This window comes from Helobdella robusta, assembly GCF_000326865.2.
Source record: "Helobdella robusta unplaced genomic scaffold HELROscaffold_29, whole genome shotgun sequence".
Classification (NCBI taxonomy): Eukaryota; Metazoa; Annelida; class Clitellata; order Rhynchobdellida; family Glossiphoniidae; genus Helobdella; species Helobdella robusta.
Genome location: NW_008704475.1, coordinates 2169918 through 2196417, shown reverse-complemented (window position 1 = coordinate 2196417; position 26500 = coordinate 2169918). Strand labels below are relative to the sequence as shown.

Below are 26500 nucleotides of genomic sequence, written 5' to 3'. Positions count from 1 at the left end.
TAGTAGTAGTAGTAGTGGTAGTAGTAGTAGTAGTGGTAGTAGTAGAAATGAGTATTTAGTCATAAGTGACCAAAGAAGTAGGCAGCGTGTTTCAAATTGATGGTGAAGAATGATTTGTGATGTTGGTTGACGCACGTTGTTCAAATATTGTTGGCGCAATGATTTATTACTTTGAGATGGTAGTTGCATGCTTTAAGAGAAGAATTTTTTAAAACTTAGTCTAGAATCCAGTGTGATGCGGAGTGTTTTTTTAACTGACCGCTTATTGTGACTGGAGTAGGAGAATTAATATGGATGCTGTTACAGTAACATAATTTCATATGGCCATTCTGATATTTCCGGAATCAGTAGTAATCGCGATTCACTATATCCTGGGCGGCAATGGAGCCAGTATGGTTCTTGCTATGATAAGCGGCCATCGTTTTGTTTTGGTGTTTTTAAGCCAAGTCAGTAAGCTTTTGCTAGATAGGACAATACCACAAAATATATTTGAATGCAAATATATATATATATCATGATATATTATATATATATATATCAATAAATCAATCTTCGTTTAGCGTCCAGAGACCCAGTTTCCCGAGGTAGGACGTATATATTTAATTAAATATATCAAATATATATATATATATATATATATGTTTATATTTATATACATAAAAATATCATGCCAAATCATATATATATAGTGTATCAAGTTGAATAAAACAAAACAAAATAATATTTTAAAATAGTTATAAATAAAAAAAGTGCTCTTTAGGATCCAAGTTAACTTTTAGATTAAATTATTTTTTTTTATAATTCATAAAAAAGGCATTCATTGTCCTACTGTGGTTTTATTACGTTCTAGAAGTTAAACGCCAGTGAGTTTTTAAGATTATGTTACATTTAATACCTAATAATCACTTTTTTAGATTTTTATTTTTTAAGTGAAAATATGCATTGGAAAATTTTACAGTTATCAATTACATTGCAATTACAATTACGAATTAATTTATTTTATTTTATTTAAAAATAAAATTAAAATATAAATTAATTTTTTTTTATATTACAATTTAATAATTATAATATAAATATCTATATATGAAAATTAAATTGAAAGTTTAAGTTTTAAACTAGATTTATATTTAAGAAAGAAGAAACTAGTAGAAAGTTTATTATTAAAACTAGATTTATTTATTTATTTATATATTTTATATTTACATTTACACACACACACATCAATACTCTTTCTTTTGCTATGTTATTATTCATTAAATTACATAAATTATCAGTTATGATTTATGATTTTTTTTTATATTTATAATTAATATGATTAGACGAAATCATAATGATGATTTTAATTATTAAAATTTAATATATTGTAAGTTTTAGTAGTGAATCTATTCATTTTTTTATGATTATGATTGGAGGTTGTGATGAATGATTAATACATTTTGATGTTGATGAGATCTTTGTAATTTGATGACTTGGCTTGTGACTTTTCTGTTTTAATTAAAAAATTGACTTAATTTTAATTTAATTATTAATTTAATATTAATAATTAAATTCAGGTGAGGTTCAACAATCTTGATAACCTTTTTTCTAATTAAAATGAATAACAATAAGCCTTCTTGGGGATTCAGTTAATTTGAAAATAATAATAATAATATATTATATTATTATTATTATTATTAATATTACGTCCTGGGCATGACATAAAACTGCATCCACACTGCCTTGCGTGCTTTTGAGCAAAAGGCTAGGCCCACCGCTTATAACTGGTGGTTGTCGTCAGGATAGGTGTCCAGATGTAAAAACTTTCCCCAAATTACTCCTATGCCATCACAAAGAAAAACAACGGCCCCTAGTCCCCAGCAGGCCTTAAGTGGTCAAGGGGTGCCAAGAATCCCTGGGAAGTATGCAATAGTGGAGGAATGTTGCAGAAAAATTCAGAATGGCCTCTCTATGGTACTTAGACTTGGAACGCTCAATGTTGGATCATTGACTGGCCACAGCATGGAAATGGCAGAAATGCTCGAGTGTAGAAGGATTGACATCTGCTGCCTTCAGGAAACCCAATGGAAATCGAATGGTGTCTGTCTTGTCAACTCAGACAAAAAAAATTATAAACTATTCTGGAATGGTCAAAAGACAGCCAAAAATGGTGTTTGAATTTTTGTCAAAGAACAGCTAGCCCAAGAAGTACTGGATGTTAAAAGGATTAATTCACGTCTCATGTGGATCAAGCTTCGCATAGAAAAGCAAACAATGATTATTTTTTCTGCATACGCACCACAGACAGGCAAATCAGAAGAGATGAAAAATGACTTCTGGGCTGCATTCTCTGACACCATCTCAACAATACCAAAATCTGAAACAATCCTGATTGAAGGCGATCTTAATGGCCACGTTGGAGAGAAAACAGATGGTTTTGACAACGTACATGGCGGTTTTGGCTATGGAAAACGGAATGAAGATGGCAACCGCATCCTTGAGTTTGCTGAAAGTCACGGGTTTTGTTTACTGAACACATATTTTAGAAAGAAGTTGAAACATCTCATAACATACAAAAGTGGACCATCAGCCACGCAAATTGATTTCTTCGCTGTCAAGCAACCACACCGAAGGCTGTTCAAAAACGTCAAAGTTTTACTTGGCTAATCATGTGTCGCCCAACATAGACTCCTTGTGGCAGACCTGGTTGTCGAACTGTCAAAACATAAGTCTAAACAAATGCCTTGGAGAATCAAAATGTGAAAGCTGAAAAGCAATATTCATCGAGAAAAATTTCAACAGATTGTCGCCACACAGTTAGACCACCAATCGCAAGCCAGTACAGATTGGAATACATACAAAACAATTTCGATAAACGCTGCAACTACAAAACGTCAGCATGAACGTGACACTTGGTGGTGGAATGACAGTGTACAAAATGCAATAGCTGAAAAGAAAGTTGCATACAAGCAATGGCAAAAATCAAAGTCTGTTGATGATCATAAAATTTTCCGTGAGAAGAACAACTATGCAAGACGTCAAGTTGCACTGGCTCGGACAGATCAGTGCAGAGAGTGGCTCACTATAAGCAAAGGTGAACAAATGAAATCTCAGTATCGTATAGCAAAACAAGCAAAGCGTACGAAAAAAGACATAGTTGGTGCATCATTTAATATTATTAATATATCAATCAATCAATCAATCAATCTTCGTTTTGCGTCCAGAGACCCGGTTTCCCGAGGTAGGACGTTGTTCTCTTTGCCATCAACTTTTTGCGCCAAATTAGACGATCAGTTTTCATGTCTTGTTCGATTGTTTACGACCAGGACTTCTTTGGACGGCCTTTGGGACGTGTGCCAGGTACTACAACTTTTCCGTGAAGTATGGAGAAATTGCTCAATGCCGATCGAATGGAACTATAGCATGAAAGTTCCGTTATACAAAGGCAAAGGTGATCTATTGAACAGTTCATCATATCGAGGTATACGTCTGTTAGAACACTCCCTGAAAATTGTCGAGAAAATCATTGAGAGAAGATTAACGTCGTGCATCACAATCGGAAATAATCAATATGGTTTCCTAGCGGGGAAATCAACAATTGATGCAATTCACATCCTTCAGCAACTGCAAGAGAAGTACCTCGCAAAGCATCAATAACTATCACACATTTTTGTAGACCTTGAAAAAGCATTTGATCGAGTTCCCCGTGAAGCAATCAGGTGGAGTCTACTTCGACAACTCATTTCAGAATATCTTGTTCGACTTGTGATGGAAATGTATACGAATACTAAGACTCTCGTCAGCACAACGGTTGGAAACACGTCTGCGGTGGTTTGGTTATGTCAAACGAAGTAGAAACAGTGCCATAACTTCTCTTGCAGATGTTGAAGTACCTGGCACACGTCCCAAAGGCCGTCCAAAGAAGTCCTGGTCGCAAACAATCGAGCAAGACATGAAAGCTCTAAATTTAAATGAAATGGATACAACTGATCGTCTAATTTGGCGCAAAAAGTTGATGGCAAAGAAAACAACGTCCTACCTCGGGAAACTGGGTCTCTGGACGCTAAACGAAGATTGATTGATATACCTTAAGACATTTAATTGCAAAAATGTCCCCCGTAATAGTAAAATGAAAATAAAAATTTGTAATTGTTTTTTAATTTTTAATATGTAGCACAAAGTTATTGTAATTATAATAATTAATTTAATAATCTTTGGTGTAGTCTGATACAAATAAACAACATATTAAGTATATAATTTTGACTATACATTGTTTGAATACATCCAATGTTATCAATTTCTGCAAGCACAAGATTGAATTATTGTCATTAGCTTTCAAGATATACGTGTTCCAATCAAGGTGATTTTTTGTGTTTACTAGATTTCATTTTAATTTTGCATGTAACTTAAAAGTATTTCAATTTACTTTATATTTCAGAATGTCCAGAATAAGCTCAGAGATAACTGAAAAACCAGAAAATATCAAAGCCTGGACACAAAATCTAGTCCACTTTGAAGAATCAAAATCAACAAGATCTTATATACACAAAGTTTTGCGGCCACTTGGCTTTATGAATAAAATGCCAAAAGCTTATTTTATTATTGGTCTGTATACTTACTTATCAAATTTAGAGAAGTCAGTGTATTCGAAATGTAAAATGGTTGGCACAGAATTATCTGATTTATGGCTTAAACTGAGTCTACCAAAAATTAATGAAAGGTCTATAACAAAAATGTAGAAGTTCTTATTAAGAAATATCATTCTGTTCAAAAATCCAAACAACGTTTTGAAGAAAAGTGGGGTTATATATTTTATATAACCAAAGTGAATGGTAACTGGCTTAGCAATGAAGATAAAGAATTTTATTTATTACAGATAAAAACTGATGGTCAAGCTGGTTATTGCTCATCAAAAATTATTAAAGTACATCCATCTAAAGCTGGCAAGAAGAAAATTATCATAGCTAAAACAGATACAGTAGAGGTCAGTGGTGACAATAAAGGAGACAATGAACAAGATGATGAGCAAGATTCTGATTATAATCTGCCAGACAAATAAACAAAGAAAATATGAGAACACCACTGTTGCTGTTAACTTAGTTAAGAAGTCAAAACTAAGTATTAAGAGATCAGCAGAAGTTTGCAAAATTGTATCAAGTCTTGATTTTAAAAAATGCAAAAAAGGAGGTCAAGTTAGCCATTTTGAAACTGGGTGATGGTAAAGCTAATAGTATTTACAGTGAAATAGCTGAAGTGCTAGATAAGTTTCAACTATGGAGTAGTATTAAAGCTATAATATCTGATATCACAAGTGTTAATACTGGAAGTAAAAACGGAGTTGAAAGCCAACTTCAAAGAGAATTTGAAAGAAAAAATCTTGAACCAGTTCAATTTATTGCTTGTCAGCATCATGTGTTAAACACAATTTTGAAGCATTCCATGAATGACATTTTAGATGAAGGATAAAGCTCATCATCAGAAGTACATTACAAATTTATTGTAGACCTGCAAAAAATTATAAAAATTTAAAATCAAACTTTAAGCAAGGTGAAAAAATTTGTAAAGACTAATAAATGAAGAGATGATATGGACTTTTTGTTTGAGTTGGTACAAAGTTACCAATACATGAAGGTGAATGGTAGCTATCCGGCTATAAAATTCAAGTCTGCCATCATTGAACAATGCCAGATGGAATTCAAAAGCAATCTATGCTCTCCTGGCATATATTTTAAAGAGTCGAATAATAATCAACTTTGCATGGTTTGTGACTTCATTGCATCAGCTTGGTCTGATATATGGTTTTCTGACATTCAATACTTAGAACATAATTTTAACAATTTAGAACAAGCAATAACTTCAACTACAGCCATGAAAACCTTGAAAACATTTTGTTCCCAGGAGCCCAGTCGCATACAAGAAATTCAGAGATCTAATATCTGAGCCATAAAAATTGTGCAAGAAATTTGTGCAAAAGATATTGACAAGATGAACTTCAGATTTATTCTGCACAACAACTTTTAAATTGCACAAACAATTGACCTTTGTATTTTAATCAACTGAAAGTTTTGTAATGATAAATTGCTTTTTTCTGTTAATTGGTCAATTTTTATTTTTTACTTTTACTTACGGAGGACATTTTTGAAACTTTAGTCAATAAAACTTTTGCAATGTAGAATGTCAGATTTTGGCACCATACCTATGTATATATATACGCAGAACCACTTACAACCTTACATATATATTTTCTATATATCTTATTATGTTTTTCATATCTTTATCCATTGATTTGAAGCAGCTATCTTCGCCACAAAGGCTGTTTATCCTTTTCACACGACGAACACATGTATTTATGTGCACGCGCAAGCACCGCATCATGTACGCTGAGTATATGATAGCCATTGAAATGTTTGACTCAGCGCGCATTTGAACCACTGAGCCATCTCGCCGGCCAGCATGCGACAATTTACGTCGTCTCCCCATTTACCGACCTCGGAAAGATGGACGGCTGGGTTTGCAAATGATACAGTGTTTCTTCTGCAACCAAGTCGCTTATCTCTTCCAGGTGTCCAGTTATTTCAATACCCCATGCATCTCCATGACTCTTTGCTTTTTTTAGCAAGATCGCTTTTAGCTTATCTGCAGACAAATTGCCTGGCACTCTGTATTTCTTTCTAGCTTCAGCCGGGTTATTTTGGGTTGGTTGCAAAGAATGCATACATTATTAAATGGAAGGCAAACTGATGACGAATTTGTAGAATTACACCCAGCAGAACGTACTGAACTAGGAGCAAATGCGCTTTTTCTTGATCTTTGATAAATTTTTTTGGGCCTGCAAATCTTGAGACGATTTTTTGGTGATCTCAACAAAATTGTGTATAGATTTTTACATTATTACATTTTGCGGTACCTCATGTTTTTATTTTTATGAGCTTCCCGTATACGTCCCAAAGTTTTATAATCATTTACCACTTATGCTTGCTTTAATAATATAAATAGCCTTTCGCAGATGCTTTTATTAGCCCCTGAGCTGGTGGGTCGGGGCCGTCATAATTGTGCACAGAACCGACTCTATCAACCATGTTAACTACACAATAATGCAATCCTAAAAATTAAAATAAAACAGTTAAAAATCAATTTTTCATTAATCAAATGTATATGGTGAAATATAGATGTTAAGCACATGTTATGAATAATTAAAAATTCTTTATTTATCTCAAATTTTTTTAATGAAATTTCCAAAAATTACCATTGCCTAATTTTAACAACTTTTTTGGCATTTCCTACTGGAATTGAGTTTCAACATTTTAACCCATGAAAGTATACACCTTTACAAACATAATGGTAAAAAAATTGTTTGGCAACAATTTGTTGACAGGTTTTCATATTTTTCCCTTTCTAAGTCCTTTTCTGATATACATTACAAAATAAAATTAAATAACGACAAAGTAGTTGAAAGAACTTGGCTGATATATTCAGGAAAAAAAAGATCTAGTTTTTGGTTTCCCATGTAAATTACTTCAAACCTCTGCTAGACAGCTGGTTGGAAAAGATTTTACTGGTTTGGAATTAACCCAAGTTTTTTAAAAAACCGCTTGAAAAATTTAGGATTGAAACTCGAAAATAGCAGAGGACTAAAATATGACAATGAAGCACATATGAAAAGACATAAATCTGGAGTACAAGCAAATATTCTAAAAGAAAATACGCGAGACTTTTATGCTCCTTGTGGTTGTCACAATTTAAATTTAATACTTTCGGATCCGTCAAGTGTTTCTGCCAGAGCTGTTTCATAAGCTAGCCATTTTCCGAACGAATGGTTGCAAAGAAAGTAATCAAAAAGCTAAACAAATCGCGGAAGACGATATTCCAGCTCAGTTTAATGAACGAAGTTAAGAAAGGTCAAAGTATTTTGACTATGAGAGTACCGACGAAATTCTGGAAAGTGAAAAAGAAAACTTTCGAGTGGAATACTTCTTATTGATTGTTGATAGAGCTATAGAATCATTTAAAGAAAAATTCAAATTATATGAAAAATTCAAGGATAAGTTTGGAATTATGTACGAGTTTAATGCAAATTAGAGATTTTTCTGATGAAGAATTACGAAAGAACTGTCACAACTTGTATACTAGTTTATCATCAGGAAATTTCGATTCTAATTTTGACAAATTGGAAATGTTTGACGAACTGAAATTTTTAATTATGGTAACTCCTGATAACAAGAACGGCTAACAGGATTGGCTATTTTGTCAATAGAAAAAGAGATTGGACATGAACTAGCCATGACTTCAAAAAATATGGATGCAAGAAATACTTATTTGTGAATTTTGCTCAGTTTTTTTAAATTTTTTGACACAGCCATTATACGAATCGTTGTTCTTTATTTTTATTACCTTCGATTCCTCTCTGACTTGAAATTTGTATTCGATATTGCTTTAAATGTTATCACTATTATTACTTTTGTTTAAATTACTAATAAATTTCTTGTATCGGTTTAAAACTTGTGTCTTTTAAAAGTGTAGATTACTTGTTTTTGCTGTTTGTATAAAATCGGCAAAAAAAAAAACAAATTTATACTTATATTAATTCGTATATTTTCCGTAAATTTTTTATTTTAAAAGTTACAGCCTCGCATTTTTTTTACACCTGGCCCTTGATACGTTCGCACCGACCCTGTCTACACTTGTAGCAAAAGTTTCATCATTATTATCATGAATCACTGTTAGCCATGACTGGAAGATCAAAAGTTATGCTATGCAGAATAAATATAAATTTGTGAATTCAAATATTCTGAAATTATGCTAAGAATTGTTTTCATTCCTGGGACCTTTTTTGTAATCGATTTTATTTTACAATTTCATTAACTCAATGTTAAATTAAACAGCTAGTGCTGTGGCATTTGAAGCCTAAATTTGTCAATGTTTCATTATGACAATTTGAATTAGTTTAATGAATGTTTACATCACATTTCAGAAACATTAAAATATGAGCAGCAAAGTTGATTTCGCACCATTTCAACCACTGGATGAATTTCTTCTGGACTTATCAAGGTTTCAGGCACCCAACTTCAGAAATATTGATAAGTGGACAAACAGGATTATTAACAACTTGTTGTACTTCCAGACCAATTACTTTGTTATGGCTCTCATAATTTTTACACTGATAGGGTTAGATATCAATTTAATTTAGCATTTTAATTGTCAAAAAAATATTCTATTGAATAAAAACAATGCCAGAATGGTGAAATGCATTCATCAAAGCTAAAAAAAATGTAACTAGTTGTGATGCCCAGACACCACTACGTGCTCCACTACATTACCATTTATTGCGTTATGCAACCTTTTTTTTAGTATAGACGCTAATCTTATCAATTATGGGACACTTTATTACACCAGACCAGTTTATGTTACATTTTTTTCAAATTCCACTCGCATGTCTCACACTTACACGTCAAACATTTGGTCATTCAACTGATTAAATAATGATTTTATAATTAACACACGCAATTTATAAAATTCTTTTGTAGATTTTCGCCGGGCGACATTCGAATTCTGCACCACGCGGTCCCGAACCGCGTCCGCATACGAATATCCACCCGAGCCTTCGCTTCGGCAGAGTCTTTCCTGGCCGGGATCCGCCACTCTACAATAGACCCTCTCAGGGTCTGAAAACACGGGCCGGGCGGAAGTTTGTTCGCGCCCTGCTTGTTGACTAGAGACGCCAACCTCGTCAACTATCAGCAAGTCTTCTTCAACATTCATTATTTTAGGTAGAATAATTAAGCCGAGCCAAACTTCAAGTGTACACTTCTTTTATTCAATAAAAGAAACAAAATAACAAACAAAACATTACAAATCAAACCTCTGTCTTTATTAAAAAAAACGATAAATCCAAAATTTATCTATTAATAATACAACTACCAAGCAAAAAACAAAACCTAAAATAAAAAAAACAAACGACCAGCCTCCCATATATCTCAACTCGCGGCCTTTTATATGTTTTTACCGCCCTATCTACATAACGCTTTCTATATCATAGAAAATTCTATACTCACATCTATACTCTTTTCCTATACTCAGAACAGCGCGTAGCACGCGTCCCATATATTGCTATACTCCCTATATACAAAACAGCACAGCAGCGTCGCATATACAGCATATCAAATAACAAAATATACATGCATAGAATGTCTATTAAAATATATAGATATATACAGGCGGCACGCCTCAAAGACGCAATCATTATCATCACAATCGTCACAATTTCACAAAATATACTGGCGGCATATTTCAATCGCGCAATCATTATCATCACAATCGTCACAACTTCACACTTTTAATCCTGTAAAAAAAGTATTTTAAGTGGAATCTCATCTACATTAAAACAGAATATATCATCCTGTGGACATGATAGTTGGGTGTTTAACATTAGCTGGAGCAATCACCATATTCATCACCATTTCTAACATGAAGCAAGAACTGAAAAGATTTAAAAAAAATTATCCAATAGTTGGCGTCTTGTGCATCATTGCTCTATGCTACTTCTTCATTTATGTCCTTGGATCTGTTGCTGTATTTTGCTTTGGGATCGCTTTTCCATTATTCAGTTAGTTCATTAGTTTTCAATTCATATGAAAACCTGAACATAACAGAGTTCTTTACTCAAATATTTCTATTATTTTGTGTTACCTTCAGCTTTTTACAATCGATTACATTTTACACATGAAGCATTGATGAAATTGGGATAAATTTGTTAATTCCATTTATTCAAAAAATGATCTTAAACTAATTTTATCAGTAGTAAGTAGTAATGTCATTTTATATAGCGCCATGGCAAGCGACTGAGGCGCATTATCATTATTACAACAAACACACGGTGCGTAAATGCACGTGAATCAACGCATCACACACTTTTGGATGTGATAGGCGGGGATCTTTTGCATTCGAACCCGTATACTGCATCAACAATGCCAGGCACCTTAGCCAGTACACCATCGATCGCGCCGCCTCATCAGGAATTATAAACAGTCACGAATTATTTGATTGGCATCTAATATTTTATTTATCAACTTTGTTCCTCACATTTTGTTCATATCTTTTTCAAGTTATACTGTTGCATGCCAGCTTTCGACTAAGAAGTTTAAAGAACAAAATGTCAAACAAGATGGAATATGTGGGACTGAAAAGAACTCCCATGGGACTTTTGTTAGAGGGAATTGGATTGGAAGAACAAGCTGCCTCGTAAATCAAACACTCATCGAGAGTCGGCGTCCATCTTTTTATTGGGAATATACTTCGCATTCGTTTTCACATAGTTTTGTTATTTTAATAAATTTGCATTTAGGAACAACAATGAACTAAAAATTTTATTTAGCACTGCAAAATATTTAAAAAAACAAATAACTATAATAAATTTTCTCTGTTGGATGGTGTTTGATTTTTTACTTTATCATAACAATGACCTGTTAAAATAAAAATTAATTTATCATTGCTCAACAAATTTATGGTCAAACAGGATCATGTAATGCAATACATACCGCAAAGTGTGTGGCTCTCGTGATAATGTCCACAATTAAGGCAGACCACAATGTTTGTCTTCGGAGTCATGTATTCCCTCACTTTGTGGCATCCGAATCTTCTCTTTGCTCTTTTTTCTCTGGATCGTCGGTTTTTTGGTACTGCGGCAAATAATATGCCATCCAGAATTTCACTTATAGATGGAAAACCTGATTTGCTAAGAATGCCAGTATTTGCTATTGATACTGCAAGAGCTGCAAGAAAAAAAATATTTGTTGTGAATTATTTTTATAGGCATTTAAAATCCATGTGAAATCCTTTAAGTAAAGTAGCAATCACAAATGCATAGAAAAATTGCCACACGAATGATCAAGTATAATTAAAACATAAAAGAGCCATTCAATAATTATGTCACGCTGAGAGGGGGGGGGGGCTCGTCGTGTGACAGTATGTGACGGGGGGAGGGAGGGGTGTTAACCTGAAGCGTACTTACACTGCTGCTGAAGTGCCGATACGTTCCGGGTGTGGTAATGTTCGATATTTAGGCAGAGCAGTGCTGCTACCATTTCAGTCTTAAGTATTTTAGATATTCTAGCAGGCAGTATAAACAAAATGATTGATAAACGAAAATTATATTTTGATTTGTATGAGGCATCTAAGTTGACTTATCCAAATAAAAGTGCACAGTCTCTGCAGTCAGATACAAATGCGTTTTGGTGTGGCGTGAAAGCTAAAGATAATGTGACTAACTTAGTTCAGAAAAAACTGAATTTAGCAACGTAAAGCCGAAGAATGCTGCCAACCTGCTGTCATTTAGGTCAAAGATAAGTTATAGGTGTAAGGATGCATTTTTAATCTGCAAGCAATGTGGTTTGTATCGCCTCACTGGCCAGCTTGAAAGCTCATACCCTAACATGTGGCATAGAACTAACCATACAACATACAAGACCAGTCAGGTTAGCTGCAAGGAGACAGTGAGAGTGGATGGCAACAATAGACCACGACAACATGAAAGATGCTGAATGTATTGATGAAGAATTTCTGGATGTAGTTGGTAAGTTTTTCCGGCATTTTTGTGCGGCCTTACATATCACTGTGTTTATAGCATTCTTTATTAATATCTTACATAGAATTTTCATGGGTATAACAACCGTCTAATGGCATCTGATTGTATTTATCCTGGAAGTGCTTCACTATTCAAATTAAAATGTAGTCCATAGTGGACCATATCAGCCTCTGATAGACACATTCACCTTCTAAAAGTATTGTGATGTAAAAGTCACCTACATTAACGATGTCGGGCTCTTTTGACATTGGTGGAGAGACCCATCAATATTAGGTGGTGTGTGTGGATCATCACTAAATGGTGAATATCCTCACCAATGTTTTAATAATTTAGACGTATTTATTCTATCGCAATTTTTAATTTTCCGACGTTTACCGTTCAATTTTAATATTAAACAACAGAAAATAAAACACATAATTTCTTTGTGTACAGGATTAAATGTAGACAATGCTGGCAATGATATACTCATTTCATTGGTTACAACGGAGCAACATCTGGCAACAGTGGACCGAACTGTAGAATTAGCCATGAACATGAACTTAATCGTTATGAGACATTTTTATTTTGATTTATACTTTGTACTTAGGTCATGATGCTATCTATAATCTATTAATAATGGATTATAGGTCGTAAAATGGAGTGGGGGTGGTCAGGTGTGACAATTATTGGGGTGGGGTCAGGATGTGACAGGGAGGGGGGAGGAGTTAAAAAATGGCATGAAAAGCGTGACATATTTATTGAATGGCCCCAAAGGATGTTCAGTTGAGAGATTGTGAAGGCATGCTGATGCAAAAAAGATGGAGCACAACGAATAAATTGGTTGAGAATGAAAACGTGCAATATGGGGACAGGATTATCTGCTGAAACCCATAAAAGCACTTCTAAACATATGCAGATTAAATTGGATAATGAAACGTGCGCTCGGTTCAACAGCACTATGGTGACGTGTAGTGAAGACAATTTTCTTTATAGCTTTAGTCACAGCCACATTAGAGTAAAATTTTGAAATAGACGGTTTTTAATAAAAAACACAAAAAATCAACTGTTTACAAGTTCCAAGTCCACACAAAACCTTTCTTGTTACATACATCCACCACACACAGCACATCTGCCTCGTGCACAGCAATCTTAGTAACCAAGGTAACTCCAGGTTAATCCCACAACTGTCAGATCAGATTACCATCTGCATGCCCTAGTTTTGCAATCCTTGCAGTGATGCCATTGTTAATACTAAAAGGGTTTGTCAGATAACATCCAAAGTAACAAAATCAATCAATCAGTTTGTAAAGCGCTATTTCCGCGATGTTCAACAGCGTTTCTTAGTTAATTTTGCAAACAGATGAGTTTTGAGATCCGCTCTGAACTTCAAAAGTGATGGAGAAGTAGTCAGAGAAGGGGATAGAGTTTTAGAGAAAAAGTCCACAAACTAGAGAGAAGGATATTTTATAAGCAAATTAGAAGGAAGTAGATCTATAGAACAAGTTATAGATGGCATAGAATTAATAGTTATTGTAAATTCTAGAAGATTTGTGGTGACATGGAAGATGTTTGGGTCAAAAAATTTTTATATCTGGAACTGCCCAATTCCTAACGACAACCACTAGTTATAAGCAGTTGGCCTAGACTGTTTGCTGAAAGCACACAAGGCAGCGCGGTTGCAGTTTATCTCGTGCCCAAAAGAACACTGTGGTAAGCAGTGCACCTAGCCTTTGGGTCAAATGGACGCATACGTGCGGCGTGGGGCAGATGGCACCTCCTTACCTCGGTACTGATGCGGCGTAGCATTCCTCTACCGCTGCGTTCAAAGCTATACAACAGTTATACGTTCTGTTCTGATGTATGGTGCAGGGACGTGGCCGATGACAACAAAACTCGAACAGCAGCTTCACCGAACTGACATGAAGATGATTCGTTGGATGCAGCATGTTGACCTAAAGGACCATATCCATACAACCGAGATCCTGAACCGATCGAGACTGTGCACGTTGAAGGATGCATGTCGTCATCAACGCCTACGATGGTTTGGCCAAGTGAAGCGAAGCGAAAACGTTACAATAATTTCCATTACTGAGCACCAGGTGCCTGGCACCCAAAAAAGTCCTGGACGCAGATCATACAGGAGAACTTAAAGACAATTGGTCTCAAGGAGACAGACGCAATGGATAGTTCGGCTTGGAGACAGAAACTGATGAATGGAATAAAAAAGTCCGACCCAAAACGGACGATAACTATAAACGAAGATCGAAGTTCTAGAAGATTTATAGGAGTAAATAGAGAAAAAGATTCAGTGGTAAGTTTAGTAAAGTTTTGAGAAGTAGATTGAAAATTAGATGTTCGTAAAGAATTAATTCTTTCTACAAAAAAGTCATGACACTGTTGAGCAGAAAAAGATGAGTGAGAAAATTGTTCATAAAAAAGTTTAGATAGAACAGACCACCTAAATCTTGTACTGGGGCGAGACATGGACCACTTATCATCATCAAATACGTATGCTTGACCAATTTTACAAGAAATGCCTCCCATGGGTTTACAATGATTGATCACAGTGATCAATTATCACAGGGTTGACCAATTTCACAAGAATTGCCTCTGTAGGATTACATGCAACAAATAGTTTTTCTACCAAAAAAGACAACCATGTACTTACAATATATATTTGGAAGGGTTAGAAAAAGTTTAGAAGTTAGGGTTTTGTGAATGCAAGCAGTCTGCAACATAGATTGCATAAAGTTATAGAAACTACGCTGTTCTAGGACAAATTGTACTGAACAAAATATACTGAACCAAATATACTTATGTCAAAATATAATGAACTAAAATAAACTGAAACTATACTTTACAAAATTATAGTGAACAAAACACACTGAGGTCAAAACATACTGAGCCAAAACATTCATTACTTGTGAGTAATTGCTCATAATTACAATTTCTGAGTTTTGTCACATTGTTTTCGTTTCTATGTATTCAATTGTGCCGCTGTTTATTCTGACATTAAAATATTTTTTGTAGAATGCTCATTGTATACTTTGACCAGTATGTTTTGTTTTGGCTCAGCTGTAAAGTGCCTGGCAGTGCTATTGCAGTGACTGGATTCAATTGCAAAAAGATCCCTGCCTTTCACATGAAATGTGTGTGATGGGTTGTTTCATATGCACTGTGTGTCTGATGTTGACATCTCTGAGAATAGTTGAAAAGAGATTTTGTTCAGTATATTTTGTCCAGATACCAAACTATTCTTCTTAAAAATTAGTCTCGCTCTAGATGTTTAGTAGAATTTAATGTGATTTAATGGCTCAACAATATCACCACTGGTACTATGGCAGAAGATCTTCTCCAATAGTAAATTTTGATTAGATTCTCATACTAGAAATTGAACAATACCAGAAAATATTTTTTACCAACCAAATCTTTATAATCTGGAATAACTTACCAGAGATATTGACGTTGACACTGTTGTTAAATTTAAAGTTTAAGACTTTATTCATGATCACAATTTGGGAATTTTTATTAAATTTATTTATTTATTTTTGTTTTCGCTGATTTAAAAAATAAATTAATAATGTATAATTTTAGTTTTAGTGCTGGCATGAAGGGCCTTACACACTATCTGGTTCATCATCAATCAATAAATCAATCAATCAAACAATCAATCAATCAACAATAAAATTTTTATAATTCTATTTTATAAAAATTCAACTAGGCTCAACATAAAACTTGGAAAACAAACAACTAAGAAAAAATAAAAAAAGTAAAACAAAAAATAAATACAAATAATAAATAAAGAAAAATAAGCATACATGATTATACAATGAATTAATAAGACCATTGAAAACTTAAATAGTATGCTTGTTTATTTTATGATTAAATAAGATAATGAAGCACATGTATCAAACACAAAAATCAATCAATAATCTTCATTTAATTAACTTTAAAACTGTGTTTGCACCAACACATTCCAAAATAAGCATACATGGTTATACAATGAATTAATTAGACCATTGAAAACTTAAATAGTATGCATTGTTTGATTTATGATTAAATAAGATAATGAAGCACATGTATCGAACAAAAAAATCATTCAACAATCTTTATTTAATTAACTTTAAAACTTAGTATGCTCCAACACACTCCAACGTGCCTATAAAGACCATTCAGGTAAAGCAAAATTTCAGAAAAATTAGAATTTACAAAAGCTGGGCTTATTGCCTATGCAGGCTACCTAAATAACATACATGCTCAGGTTTAACTGCACAAACCACAAAACCAGGCTTATGTAGGCAAGCCTGAACATGAACACAAAGTCAGATCATTATAGTGTAGGACTCTTTAAAACTTAATTTATTAAATAATTAAAAATGGATTAATATTTTCAAATTCTAACGGAAGTGACATTACAATTAATTTAGCCAGTAAATAGGTAATTATTTGATTCTTATGAAATTATTTTTTAAATAATTTTAAAAATTAATATTAAAGTATAATATATTTAATATTTATATTTATTTAATTAATAAAATAGCAATGGAGATGAATAAAATTTTTGTCATAATTAAAATTTAAAAATTTTAAATTAATAAAAAAAATAAGATAAGATATAAGATAAGGTAAGATATAAATAATTATAATAAGATATAGTAAGACGTTACACGAAAATATTTATATATAAGATAAGAATTTTAATTATTATAGAATATTTATATTAGAGAGAAAAAAGCAATAGAATAAAAATATTAATATATAGTAAATAACTAAATAGATGTTTAATTTAATTTTAAATAGAAATAAAAAGAAAAAAAGACATACCAGGCTCGTTCATGAAGCATCGCACGAAAAATTGTTTTGAAGCCACAAACACTTGCGTCAAGTAACCCATTGACAGATTGCTCCCCTGGAGTCAGTAGCAGCAGTACCAGTTTCGGTCAAGGAGATAGAGGTATAGTAGAAAATTAACTTTACAAAACCTTAATATCGCTTATACCCAATTCAAAGAAAATTAATGGTATTAATTTAATAAATTAATATTTTTATTTTTGCTGTTTTAGTGTTAAAAAATTATGGAAGCAAAAAATTTAGAGTAATTTAAAAAATTGTTTTAACTAGAAAAAAATTTTTGATACTCCTTTTTTAACATCCGGGCTACGATCATTGTTATGGCGGCCGTATACAGTAATATGCGAATGTGTTGTCTGATTAAAACGTTCTTTTTTTGATGTTTTAGTGAAAAAAACTTAAATTTCGTGTTAACCATTTTGTTTCAAATTATTTCATGTGTTAGTTTCCGTTATTTTCGTTTCATTGTGTTTAGACAAGTTGTATTTCGTTTTTTAAACTCGTTTTTTAGCTTGGTCATGTAATTTGTTTTATTAATTATTAAAAATTAAAGAAAGGTTAAAGCTTTTTTCAGATAAATCTCGCTCTTAATTTTGAATAACGTATTTCCCTATAAAACATTAAAATTAAATACTTAGATTTCAGATATAGATGAAAAATGAAGATAGATCGTTCCAAGTTAAAAAAAGGGAATTTTGATGTTGTAAGTCCTAACATTCTTTTTTACTTTATCAGCTACTGGCTTTCATTAAAAATTAAATTATTGATTTTCATTTGCTATCAGTTTTATTTTTTGTCAATTTATGAATGAACAAAATTCGTTTTGTTTGAATATTTACTTTTTTTGTTACAACAGCCTGCCGAGTGCAAAATTTTGATAGAAAAGATCAGCAGTTGCAAATCAAACGATGAACTCCTAACCGAGCTAAAAAATGTCAAGTCATGGGTTTATGGAAAGGTATCTTTTGTGGAGAATTGGAATTTTAAATAATTTTTTAAAAATAATTCTTTTAAGTAAATCTATGTATTAGACTCTTCTGTTAAATAAATATTAAAAAGGCTTTTTGACAGTAATTAAAATTGTGACATATATCAATATTATGTCAAATTTATAAATTGGATGCATTACACGCTCACTTGTACAATTAAATGCCTTAAGTCAGGCTAACCTGCACATTAACTTAAGTAAGTAATTAAATGAGTTTGGCACATGATAAAATATATTCTAGTAAAAATGCATTAATTTCAAATTTTAACAAATCTTAAATTTGTTATATATATATATATGTATATGTGTATTTTACACATATATATTTACATATACATATATATATATATATCGCGGTCATCAACATCGTGGGAAGCAATATATATATGTATATTCTATGATTAGTTTGAATAAGTTGTTGAAAATGTCAATGAAAAATGGATCAATTTTGCTTATGTTTAAAACAGGTTTTAAAATTTTTGTCCCAGGCCAGTTAAGTCGTAAAATACTTAATGTTTGTGACAAATAATTTTTCTATCAACGCAGTACTTTTTTACTCATCGTGTAATGCGCCTGACTCGTAGTTTTGCAAATTTCAAGTTGGTTGAGCATGTAATGTTCTTACCTGACAGATAGATCTAATTCTATTATTAGTATTAGTTAAAACAAAGTTTTTAGTATGCATGGCTATGTAATTTTTTCATTTTTTACGAATGAATGATTATCTCAGTTATTTTTTTCTCATTTTTCCCTTTGTTTGTTTGTATTATGAGAACAAAAAATTTATTGAAGTAAGATGAATCATACAAATTATAGTATGAATGAGAATCAATTTTTTAAATAAATTTTCCAAGAATTGAAACATGAGCTCATTTTGTTTATGAGTAATTGAGTCTGACTGAATTATGCTTCATTTCAAGCAATGTAATTTTTGTTCATTTTTTAAACTGGTCAAATTAAAATAACAAAAGAGGTCCCTCTTGCTGTAAACCTTATTAATTTTATTTATAATCCTAATTTTGTTTTAGTTGATTCATTTTCAAGTAATTTCACTTATTTTGATCATCACTATCAAACAGTGTGAATTACTGAACTGGGTGGACGTCTTGGACATACTGGATGATGTTTTAGAAGCATGCAGCAAGCCAGTGCAAATATCATCATCTTCGTCGTCGTCATCGCCATCATTATCATGGCACCTGGCATGCAACCCCCACCCCCATCATGGGGGTCAGAAGGACAAGGAGCTGTTGTTGGTTGTTCTTCATTTCTCATCACTGCTCATTGAACATAGTTTCACGAGACATCTCTACAACTCGATGGAACACCTGACTGCATTGTTGGCAGCCAGTGACATGACCATTGTCCTGGCTGTCATTGATGTCCTTTACGTTTTCAGGTCATTCGATGTTCATGTTATGCTGTACTATGTTACCATATCCGCTTCCTAATTTTTATTGTAAGGATCAGAAATTATTGACTAAAGATGAGGAAAATGTTCTATTTAGTTTTTAAATATTTTACTTTTTATTGGTAACTGGTTATTGGTGATATGCAGTGATGATGTTGTTGCATCTCCATTAGCTGTAAGATCATGTTCAAATTAGTTTTGAGCTTTAATATAATTAAAATTCTTTTCTCTATGGCTTCTTCTGTAATGCTTAGTAAACTTCATAAAAAGAAATTAATGACTAATTTATAGTTTGTTGATGAACTTATCGAGTAAACCACCTTTTTTAAATAAATCATTAAAAAGATGGATTACGAATATTCGTCCTGATGGTTTATAATTTCATTCTTAAGTTAATAAATTCTTCAGTTTTTTTTTTAATTATTTTACAAAATGATTTCCACACTGAACCCGCTGTTTACAATTTCATTCTAAATTCTCGGCTCTTCACACGCGTGTCTATGACCTTTTTCTAATCTCTCCATTTTTTTGCATGAAACGCCATATTTCTTAGGCAACATTTCACTTGACCCAGGCAAGCTTATCTACCACATTTTTGCATTGGAGCTTATGAAGTTTTTCAAATTATTCACACTTTTTACTCTTGCCTGACTACACTTTATACTGTTATGTTTTATTTCTAATTTAACGTCCTACCTCGGGGAACTGGGTCTCTGGATGCTAAACGAGGTTTGATTGATTGATTGATTTTATTTCTAATTTATTTTATACTCCACCTTATTTCAACAATCAAAACCACCAACAATCAAAACGTGGTTTCGATTAACAGATCTGGTCTGAGGGAGTTGTTTGCTTGTTTTGCAATTAAAGAAGTATAATGACCAAAGCAAAGAATTCAATTCTCAATTCTGCTTTTATTTTGTTTAACTGATTGATTGAACTTTTTCCCTTTTTTCTAAATACTTCCTTTGTTGACCCCAAAATATAATAATCTCTTCCTATCATTCCAAGTCCTTGTGTTTTAGTCCAGTTTAACCAGGAATACTGCTTCCACAATGTTCTATCATCAAATACTCCATTAATGTACTAACTAGATGTTTATCCCTTTCTCATTTTTGAACTGTCAGATTATCGGATAATAATTCTTTTTTATTTAATCGACCTTTTCTTTTGCTGATATTAATAACTAAATAACTAGTTAATTGATGGAGTGTATATATTATATATATATATATATATATATACATATGCAATAAATATGGTGCTATTTTTCAACAGTAAAAGGTCCAACTTCATTACAAGGCTTCCAGTTGATAAGAAGCAAATACTTATATCCAGATTGCTGCATCTCGCTGAGGTACCTCTTCTCTTCTGCACTGTTCAATTGTGTGGAGTGTGTCTGTTGTGCTTGTGTTTGTGCCACGTGTATTATCTTTCATCTCATGTGTTGAACAGTTGTGGAGTGTGGTGAACTATGCTTGCATGTGGTATTGTATGTGGAGCATCATATGTTGACTACGTTTATATTTTTGTCTTGTTGTGTGCATTCATTGCCACGTGGGTATGTAAATGTTTTGCTTGGCTACGCTGTTATCACTATTTTGTATTTGTATATTTGGTTATACATATTTTTTGCTCCATTTCGTTATTTTTTATGGTTTTACGTTATATATGATATATTCTGGGCATGATGACCATTAAATTATATTTTTTGGCATTTATTTTCTGCTATGATATGTTTAAATTTACTACATGTGCTAAGTCATGGGGTGGCAAAGAGAATGGCTTCGGACTCTCTGCATGTTGCCAGGACCTTCCTATGGAAGTTAGTCCATGTTGTTCTTGTTGTTCTGTGCATTCTATGTTAAAGATGTGCTGTTACAGGGTGTATTAAGTGTTGTTCTGTGCATCCTCTGTTTGGGAAGTGTTGTTATGCTCATGCTTGTGTTAGTCAAACCTTGCCATTATTTTTAATTCATCATTTCTTATCATGATTCATTACTGAATCAATATTTTCTGTTTACTGTGGCAGTGCCGGTATTTCTATATCAATAAAACTAAATGATTGTGCATATTAATTGAAACATCACAATCGTGCATATTAGGGAATATAAATATTCATTCGTGTTAATGAGTAATTAATGTTAATGATCATAAGCAATCAAGAATATTAATGAAACAATTCAATCATGCATATTAATGAACCTAACTAATCATGCATATTAATGAATCTAACTAATCATGTATATTAATGAAACAATTCAGTCATTCATATTAATGAACCTAACTAATCGTGGATATTAATGAAACAATTCAATCATGCATATTAATAAACCTAACTAATCATGCATATTAATGAAATTATGTAACCATGCATATTGATGAACTCAAATGGTCTTATATGGCACAAACAACTCCAGTGTATCATGCATATGTATCATGTGTAACTTTTTTTTATGTCAATCAACAGTACTATCCTGCATCGGCTACCACCCTTCATTTTGAATATTATGATGAGGTGCTTGATATTACTTCCAAGAAGGTTGTTGGTTCATTATATTGCTTGCTCGTTTGTCTGCTCACAAATTATGTTTCTATCGTAGTGATGATTGGTCGGTTGATTTGTCTGTTTGGTGAATGAACCAGCAAAAAATAGATTGATTAATTGTTTGGTTATTTATATCTAGATTGTTCAATAATATTTTTTTTCTAAGCATTGAAATTATTCCATTAATGCCTTATACATTTCATATGAATAGGTGTTTAAACATGTTACATAATTATATTTTTATACAACAATTTGCTTGTGGAACTGATGCAGATGTGTGGTTGATGCAACTGTTGCAGATGTGTGGTTGATGCAACTGATGCAGATGTGTGGTTGATACAACTAATGCAAATTTATTGCACCAACCAACCAACTAACGAATGAATGAATGAATTTATGATTGAATGGATGCATCAGGGCCCAGGGCCTCACTTGCAGCAGATCCACCTACCTCAGCTGGATAGACGAGGCGAAGATGCAGCTACCATCATGATGAGCATTGTCTGCAACTCCTGTCTTCCAAAAGAGAAGGAGGTTAGTTTCTTTTTTGGCTGTTTGTTGGTTGAATGTTTTTTATTCAATTTCTGTCACATTTATGGAAACTCTTTATTTATTTTTCAGCAGCGTTCAATATGTTAATTATTTACAACATTGTTTACATATGCAACACATGTACATTGTTCACCCACCATACGACGTGTGTTGTTCACCCAACTCAACAGATGCAGCTGTTCACTCACATTCGACTTGCACTCAGCTTTTCGAACTATGAGAAGAGACTGCAGTGTGTACAAGCCAGACTCCAGGCACTCTCCACTCTCAGTCAGTTTCGTCCTTCTTTCAATCCATCCTCCATTAGCTTTATTTCAATTTTTTATTTGTTTTTGTTGTCTCTTGTTATCATAGAAATAGCAGAATGAATTTTTATCCGTTGTTATTTTCCGTAAGCATAGAAATGACATGAATGAGATGTTTTGGAAGTGGTAAAAAGTGAGGACTGTGTTTTATAATTAAATGTGTATCAACACTATTGAGCAAATGAATTTTTTGGCTGACTTGCTTGTTGATAGAATGAACGAACTAGAACTGTCTGTTATGTTTATTTGGAAGATTTGTTGTTTGATGTTCATTTGACTGTTGCATGTGTTGTCTTCATAAGTTATAATATTAATGGGAAAGATTTAATAAATGCACTTTATCATGAATCCATTCAATTTATTTTCCAATATTTTTTTTATTATATTTTTACTTTTTTCACTTAAAATTTAAATTGATCATAACTGATTTTTAAATTATATGTTGGTTAAACATATGATGTTGAATTTTGACACGCACGCACACACACACGCACGCACTAACGCAAATTTGAAACACCTTGCAGTATATTCCAATGCTGCTCAGGACCACCTGAGCAGTCTCCTGTACAGTGGATTCATCGAAGAACTGGTCGATGTCCTCGAATTAGATGATCAACTACACCAGATCACTGTTCGTTTCTTTCTTCACCTTTTTGTCTTTTGTCTGTTTTGTCTTCAGCTAGTTTTTAAGTTGTCCTGGTTATGACATTAAACTGACCCTCACTGCCTTGTGAGTGATGTTGGATCATCAAAGGCTAGGCCCACCGCTTATAACTGTGGTTGCGTAAGGAAGGGCGTCCTGCATAAAAATTAGCCAAATAAATTACTTATGATGGAATGGCGTCGAGGGGTATTTCAGTTTCATCATAGGTAGCCAAACGGCAACCCCCGATCTCGGGGAAAATGTCGTCTAAACTTGTGTGTTGTTGTTATTTTTAAAGTTAATGGCTTTTATTATGCCTTCTTTTTGAACATAATATAGAATCTTTTAAGAGAATTAGAATACAGTTCCTCTTTCTTTCTCTCTCTCTCTTTCTCTCTCTAAACCTTCCTATTGTTATGATTTTATGATGAACTGTTGAATGATGACATTGAACAACAGGACATCAAGGCAACCTCGTTGAGGACATTGACGGCTGTCGTGCATCTTGAGGGGAACAGGAAGTAAGTTGCTGCCATTCTTTTTGTTGGTCCTGATGCTATTGTGGTTCATTCATTTGATTTGGTTGGTGGATATTAACAGGTTGTGTTGTGTGGCTTAATGACGCTTCTCATGAGATGGTTCAACCTCTTGGTTATCGGTGTCTACAGTGTATTTGCTATTTTCATCATTCTTGTTATGGGATATAAATATATGTATGCGCTACAAATGAAAAGTTATTCATGATCCAATATGTGCTAAATGCTTTTATATCAAAATTCATTAAACTTCAACATTTTCATACTAGATTTTAAATGTTCAATCTGATGTATTTACATTTGTTCACAAATTTTAAATAAATTTTTTGAGTTGAAAATTATTATGTTATTTTTGTTATCAACTTGCTTGAGATGATGTCTGTTGGTCTGCCTGTCTCTTCTTTAACTCTGTTCATTTTAAATGTTATCGCTCATTTCAGTTTGAGTTGTGGTTACAAATTCAGTAAAAAACTATTTTTCTACTTTTCTATGAAAGAAAATGCAAATGCAAATTTTATTGCCTCCAATCAAGGTAAAGGTTATTTAAAAAGTAAATTTTGAAAAAAGTGCTGCTTTTTTAAAAGAAAGAGTAACTTTTCAGCTGCAGAACACGACATTTTATATTTTTTTATTTCCAAATAATTATTATAACCACTTCATATTCTCTAATATTTTTTTTTACAAACTAAATTTTGTTTGATCTATTAGATCATAAAATTATAAAAAGTTCAATATAAAAAACTTCTAATGCTTTTTTATTTTGTTGTTTTTTATTATTTGTAAATTTTAAAGAGAGTTGTCAATTGGGATTTATAAATTTTATTAGTAGCAATACAACAAGTAACTTTACATAAATAAAAACTTATCAGTTTGTTTTTAATAAGACAGCAACTAACTTTTATGAATGATGAATATTGTCCAGGTTGTCCCAGATAACTCAGGCCACTGGCACTTCCCTCTATCATGGTTTCCTTCCTGTCCTCATGAGGAAGTGCATACAGCATATGACAGGTGGGTCCTGCTTGTTTCTTCATCTGTCTGTTTGTCTGTCTGTTCATCTTTGCTCAGCTCACTCTTTAAGTTTCCTTAATTTCTTTTAATTGATGGCTCAAAGTTGCGTTTTTTATTATGAATAAATAAATCATTGAATCAATTACTAACCGATATAGAGTATGAGAGAGAGAGAGAGAGAGAGAGAGAGAGAGAGAGAGAGAGAGAGAGAGAGAGAGAGAGAGAGAGAGAGTACATGTGTGTGTGTAGGGATATGACTTACTTGGATGATATTCATGTTCATGCAGATCCTGATTTGGAGTCCTTTCCACATTCACTGACGACTGCACTCTTCTCCTTCCTCTACCACCTCGCCAGCTATGAATCCGGTTTGTTTCAAAATTATGCTTATTTAAATTCATTTGTTCTTTTTTAGTTCAATTAATTAATTAATAATAATTAATTAATTTGTCTGTATAGTGCCATGTTCATCAAAGAATATCAATTCTCTTTTTAATAATAATGTTTTGCTTAGTGCTTCAAGAAAAACAAATTTTTGTTTGAAATATTGTACTATATCAACTTCCCTATTTCATAGTCCTGCTTATTCAGTTATGTAAGTCTTATCAAATTGTCATAAAATATCAGTACATACATGTCAGCATACATTTTATTAGTGACCACACTCCTCATCTTAACCAAACCAAATGCTGACGTGATGCAAACATTCACGTTGCACAATTGTCATGATTGAACATGCACATGTGACATGCACAACAGGTGGTGAAGCACTCGTTTCATGCGGCATCATGGAGTCATTGCTGAAAGTTGTGGCCTGGCATGGAGATGACTCACAAGATCACATCACCGTATGTTCTTCTGCCAACAATATATCCATCTATCTGTCTATCTATCTATTTATCTATCTATCTATCTATCTATCTATCTATCTATCTATCTATCTATCTATCTATCTATCTATCTATCTATCTATCTATCTATCTATCTATCTATCTATCTATCTATCCATCCATCCATCCATCCATCTATGAGAATGTGATTTTTTCAATATTATATATATATATATATATTTTTACAGTATTCTATAAATTCTACCGAATGTTTGGGGTTAGTATGTGTG

At 32.8% G+C, this 26500-nt stretch overlaps 6 protein-coding genes across 6 annotated transcripts in view; 5 read left to right on the top strand and 1 right to left on the bottom strand.

Annotated features, from left to right (window-relative positions):
• Window positions 1-320: 320 nt before the first annotated feature.
• HELRODRAFT_174405 (hypothetical protein) lies at window positions 321-2643 on the top strand (the record flags this gene model as incomplete). The annotated part of the gene is made up of 4 exons (XM_009020896.1): window positions 321-446; window positions 814-863; window positions 1833-2146; window positions 2375-2643. The coding sequence occupies 4 exons, from the start codon at window positions 321-323 to the stop codon at window positions 2641-2643; spliced, it is 759 nt and encodes a 252-aa protein (XP_009019144.1).
• A 1772-nt stretch (window positions 2644-4415) lies between these two features.
• Window positions 4416-5442, top strand: HELRODRAFT_174404 (hypothetical protein; the record flags this gene model as incomplete). Its single annotated transcript, XM_009020895.1, has 3 exons — window positions 4416-4526; window positions 4697-4960; window positions 5161-5442. The coding sequence occupies 3 exons, from the start codon at window positions 4416-4418 to the stop codon at window positions 5440-5442; spliced, it is 657 nt and encodes a 218-aa protein (XP_009019143.1).
• Window positions 5443-5562: 120 nt separating this feature from the next.
• HELRODRAFT_174403 (hypothetical protein) lies at window positions 5563-5916 on the top strand (the record flags this gene model as incomplete). The annotated part of the gene is made up of 1 exon (XM_009020894.1): window positions 5563-5916. The coding sequence occupies one exon, from the start codon at window positions 5563-5565 to the stop codon at window positions 5914-5916; it is 354 nt and encodes a 117-aa protein (XP_009019142.1).
• A 3043-nt stretch (window positions 5917-8959) lies between these two features.
• HELRODRAFT_81043 (hypothetical protein) lies at window positions 8960-11218 on the top strand (the record flags this gene model as incomplete). Its single annotated transcript, XM_009020893.1, has 3 exons — window positions 8960-9141; window positions 10362-10579; window positions 11079-11218. The coding sequence occupies 3 exons, from the start codon at window positions 8960-8962 to the stop codon at window positions 11216-11218; spliced, it is 540 nt and encodes a 179-aa protein (XP_009019141.1).
• A 158-nt stretch (window positions 11219-11376) lies between these two features.
• HELRODRAFT_174401 (hypothetical protein) lies at window positions 11377-12056 on the bottom strand (the record flags this gene model as incomplete). The annotated part of the gene is made up of 3 exons (XM_009020892.1): window positions 11377-11435; window positions 11511-11744; window positions 11969-12056. The coding sequence occupies 3 exons, from the start codon at window positions 12054-12056 to the stop codon at window positions 11377-11379; spliced, it is 381 nt and encodes a 126-aa protein (XP_009019140.1).
• Window positions 12057-18044: 5988 nt separating this feature from the next.
• HELRODRAFT_81131 (hypothetical protein) overlaps window positions 18045-26500 on the top strand; it is a gene marked incomplete at both ends in the record, with an annotated part of 70394 nt that continues 61938 nt past the window's right edge. The window contains 13 exons of the mRNA XM_009020891.1: window positions 18045-18089; window positions 18243-18344; window positions 19454-19773; window positions 21064-21142; window positions 21548-21610; window positions 22256-22330; window positions 22751-22867; window positions 23056-23155; window positions 23715-23821; window positions 24293-24354; window positions 25292-25380; window positions 25668-25748; window positions 26140-26228. Of these exons, the coding sequence (XP_009019139.1) occupies window positions 18045-18089; window positions 18243-18344; window positions 19454-19773; window positions 21064-21142; window positions 21548-21610; window positions 22256-22330; window positions 22751-22867; window positions 23056-23155; window positions 23715-23821; window positions 24293-24354; window positions 25292-25380; window positions 25668-25748; window positions 26140-26228 (1329 nt within the window). The remainder of the gene's footprint in view (window positions 18090-18242; window positions 18345-19453; window positions 19774-21063; window positions 21143-21547; window positions 21611-22255; window positions 22331-22750; window positions 22868-23055; window positions 23156-23714; window positions 23822-24292; window positions 24355-25291; window positions 25381-25667; window positions 25749-26139; window positions 26229-26500) is intronic.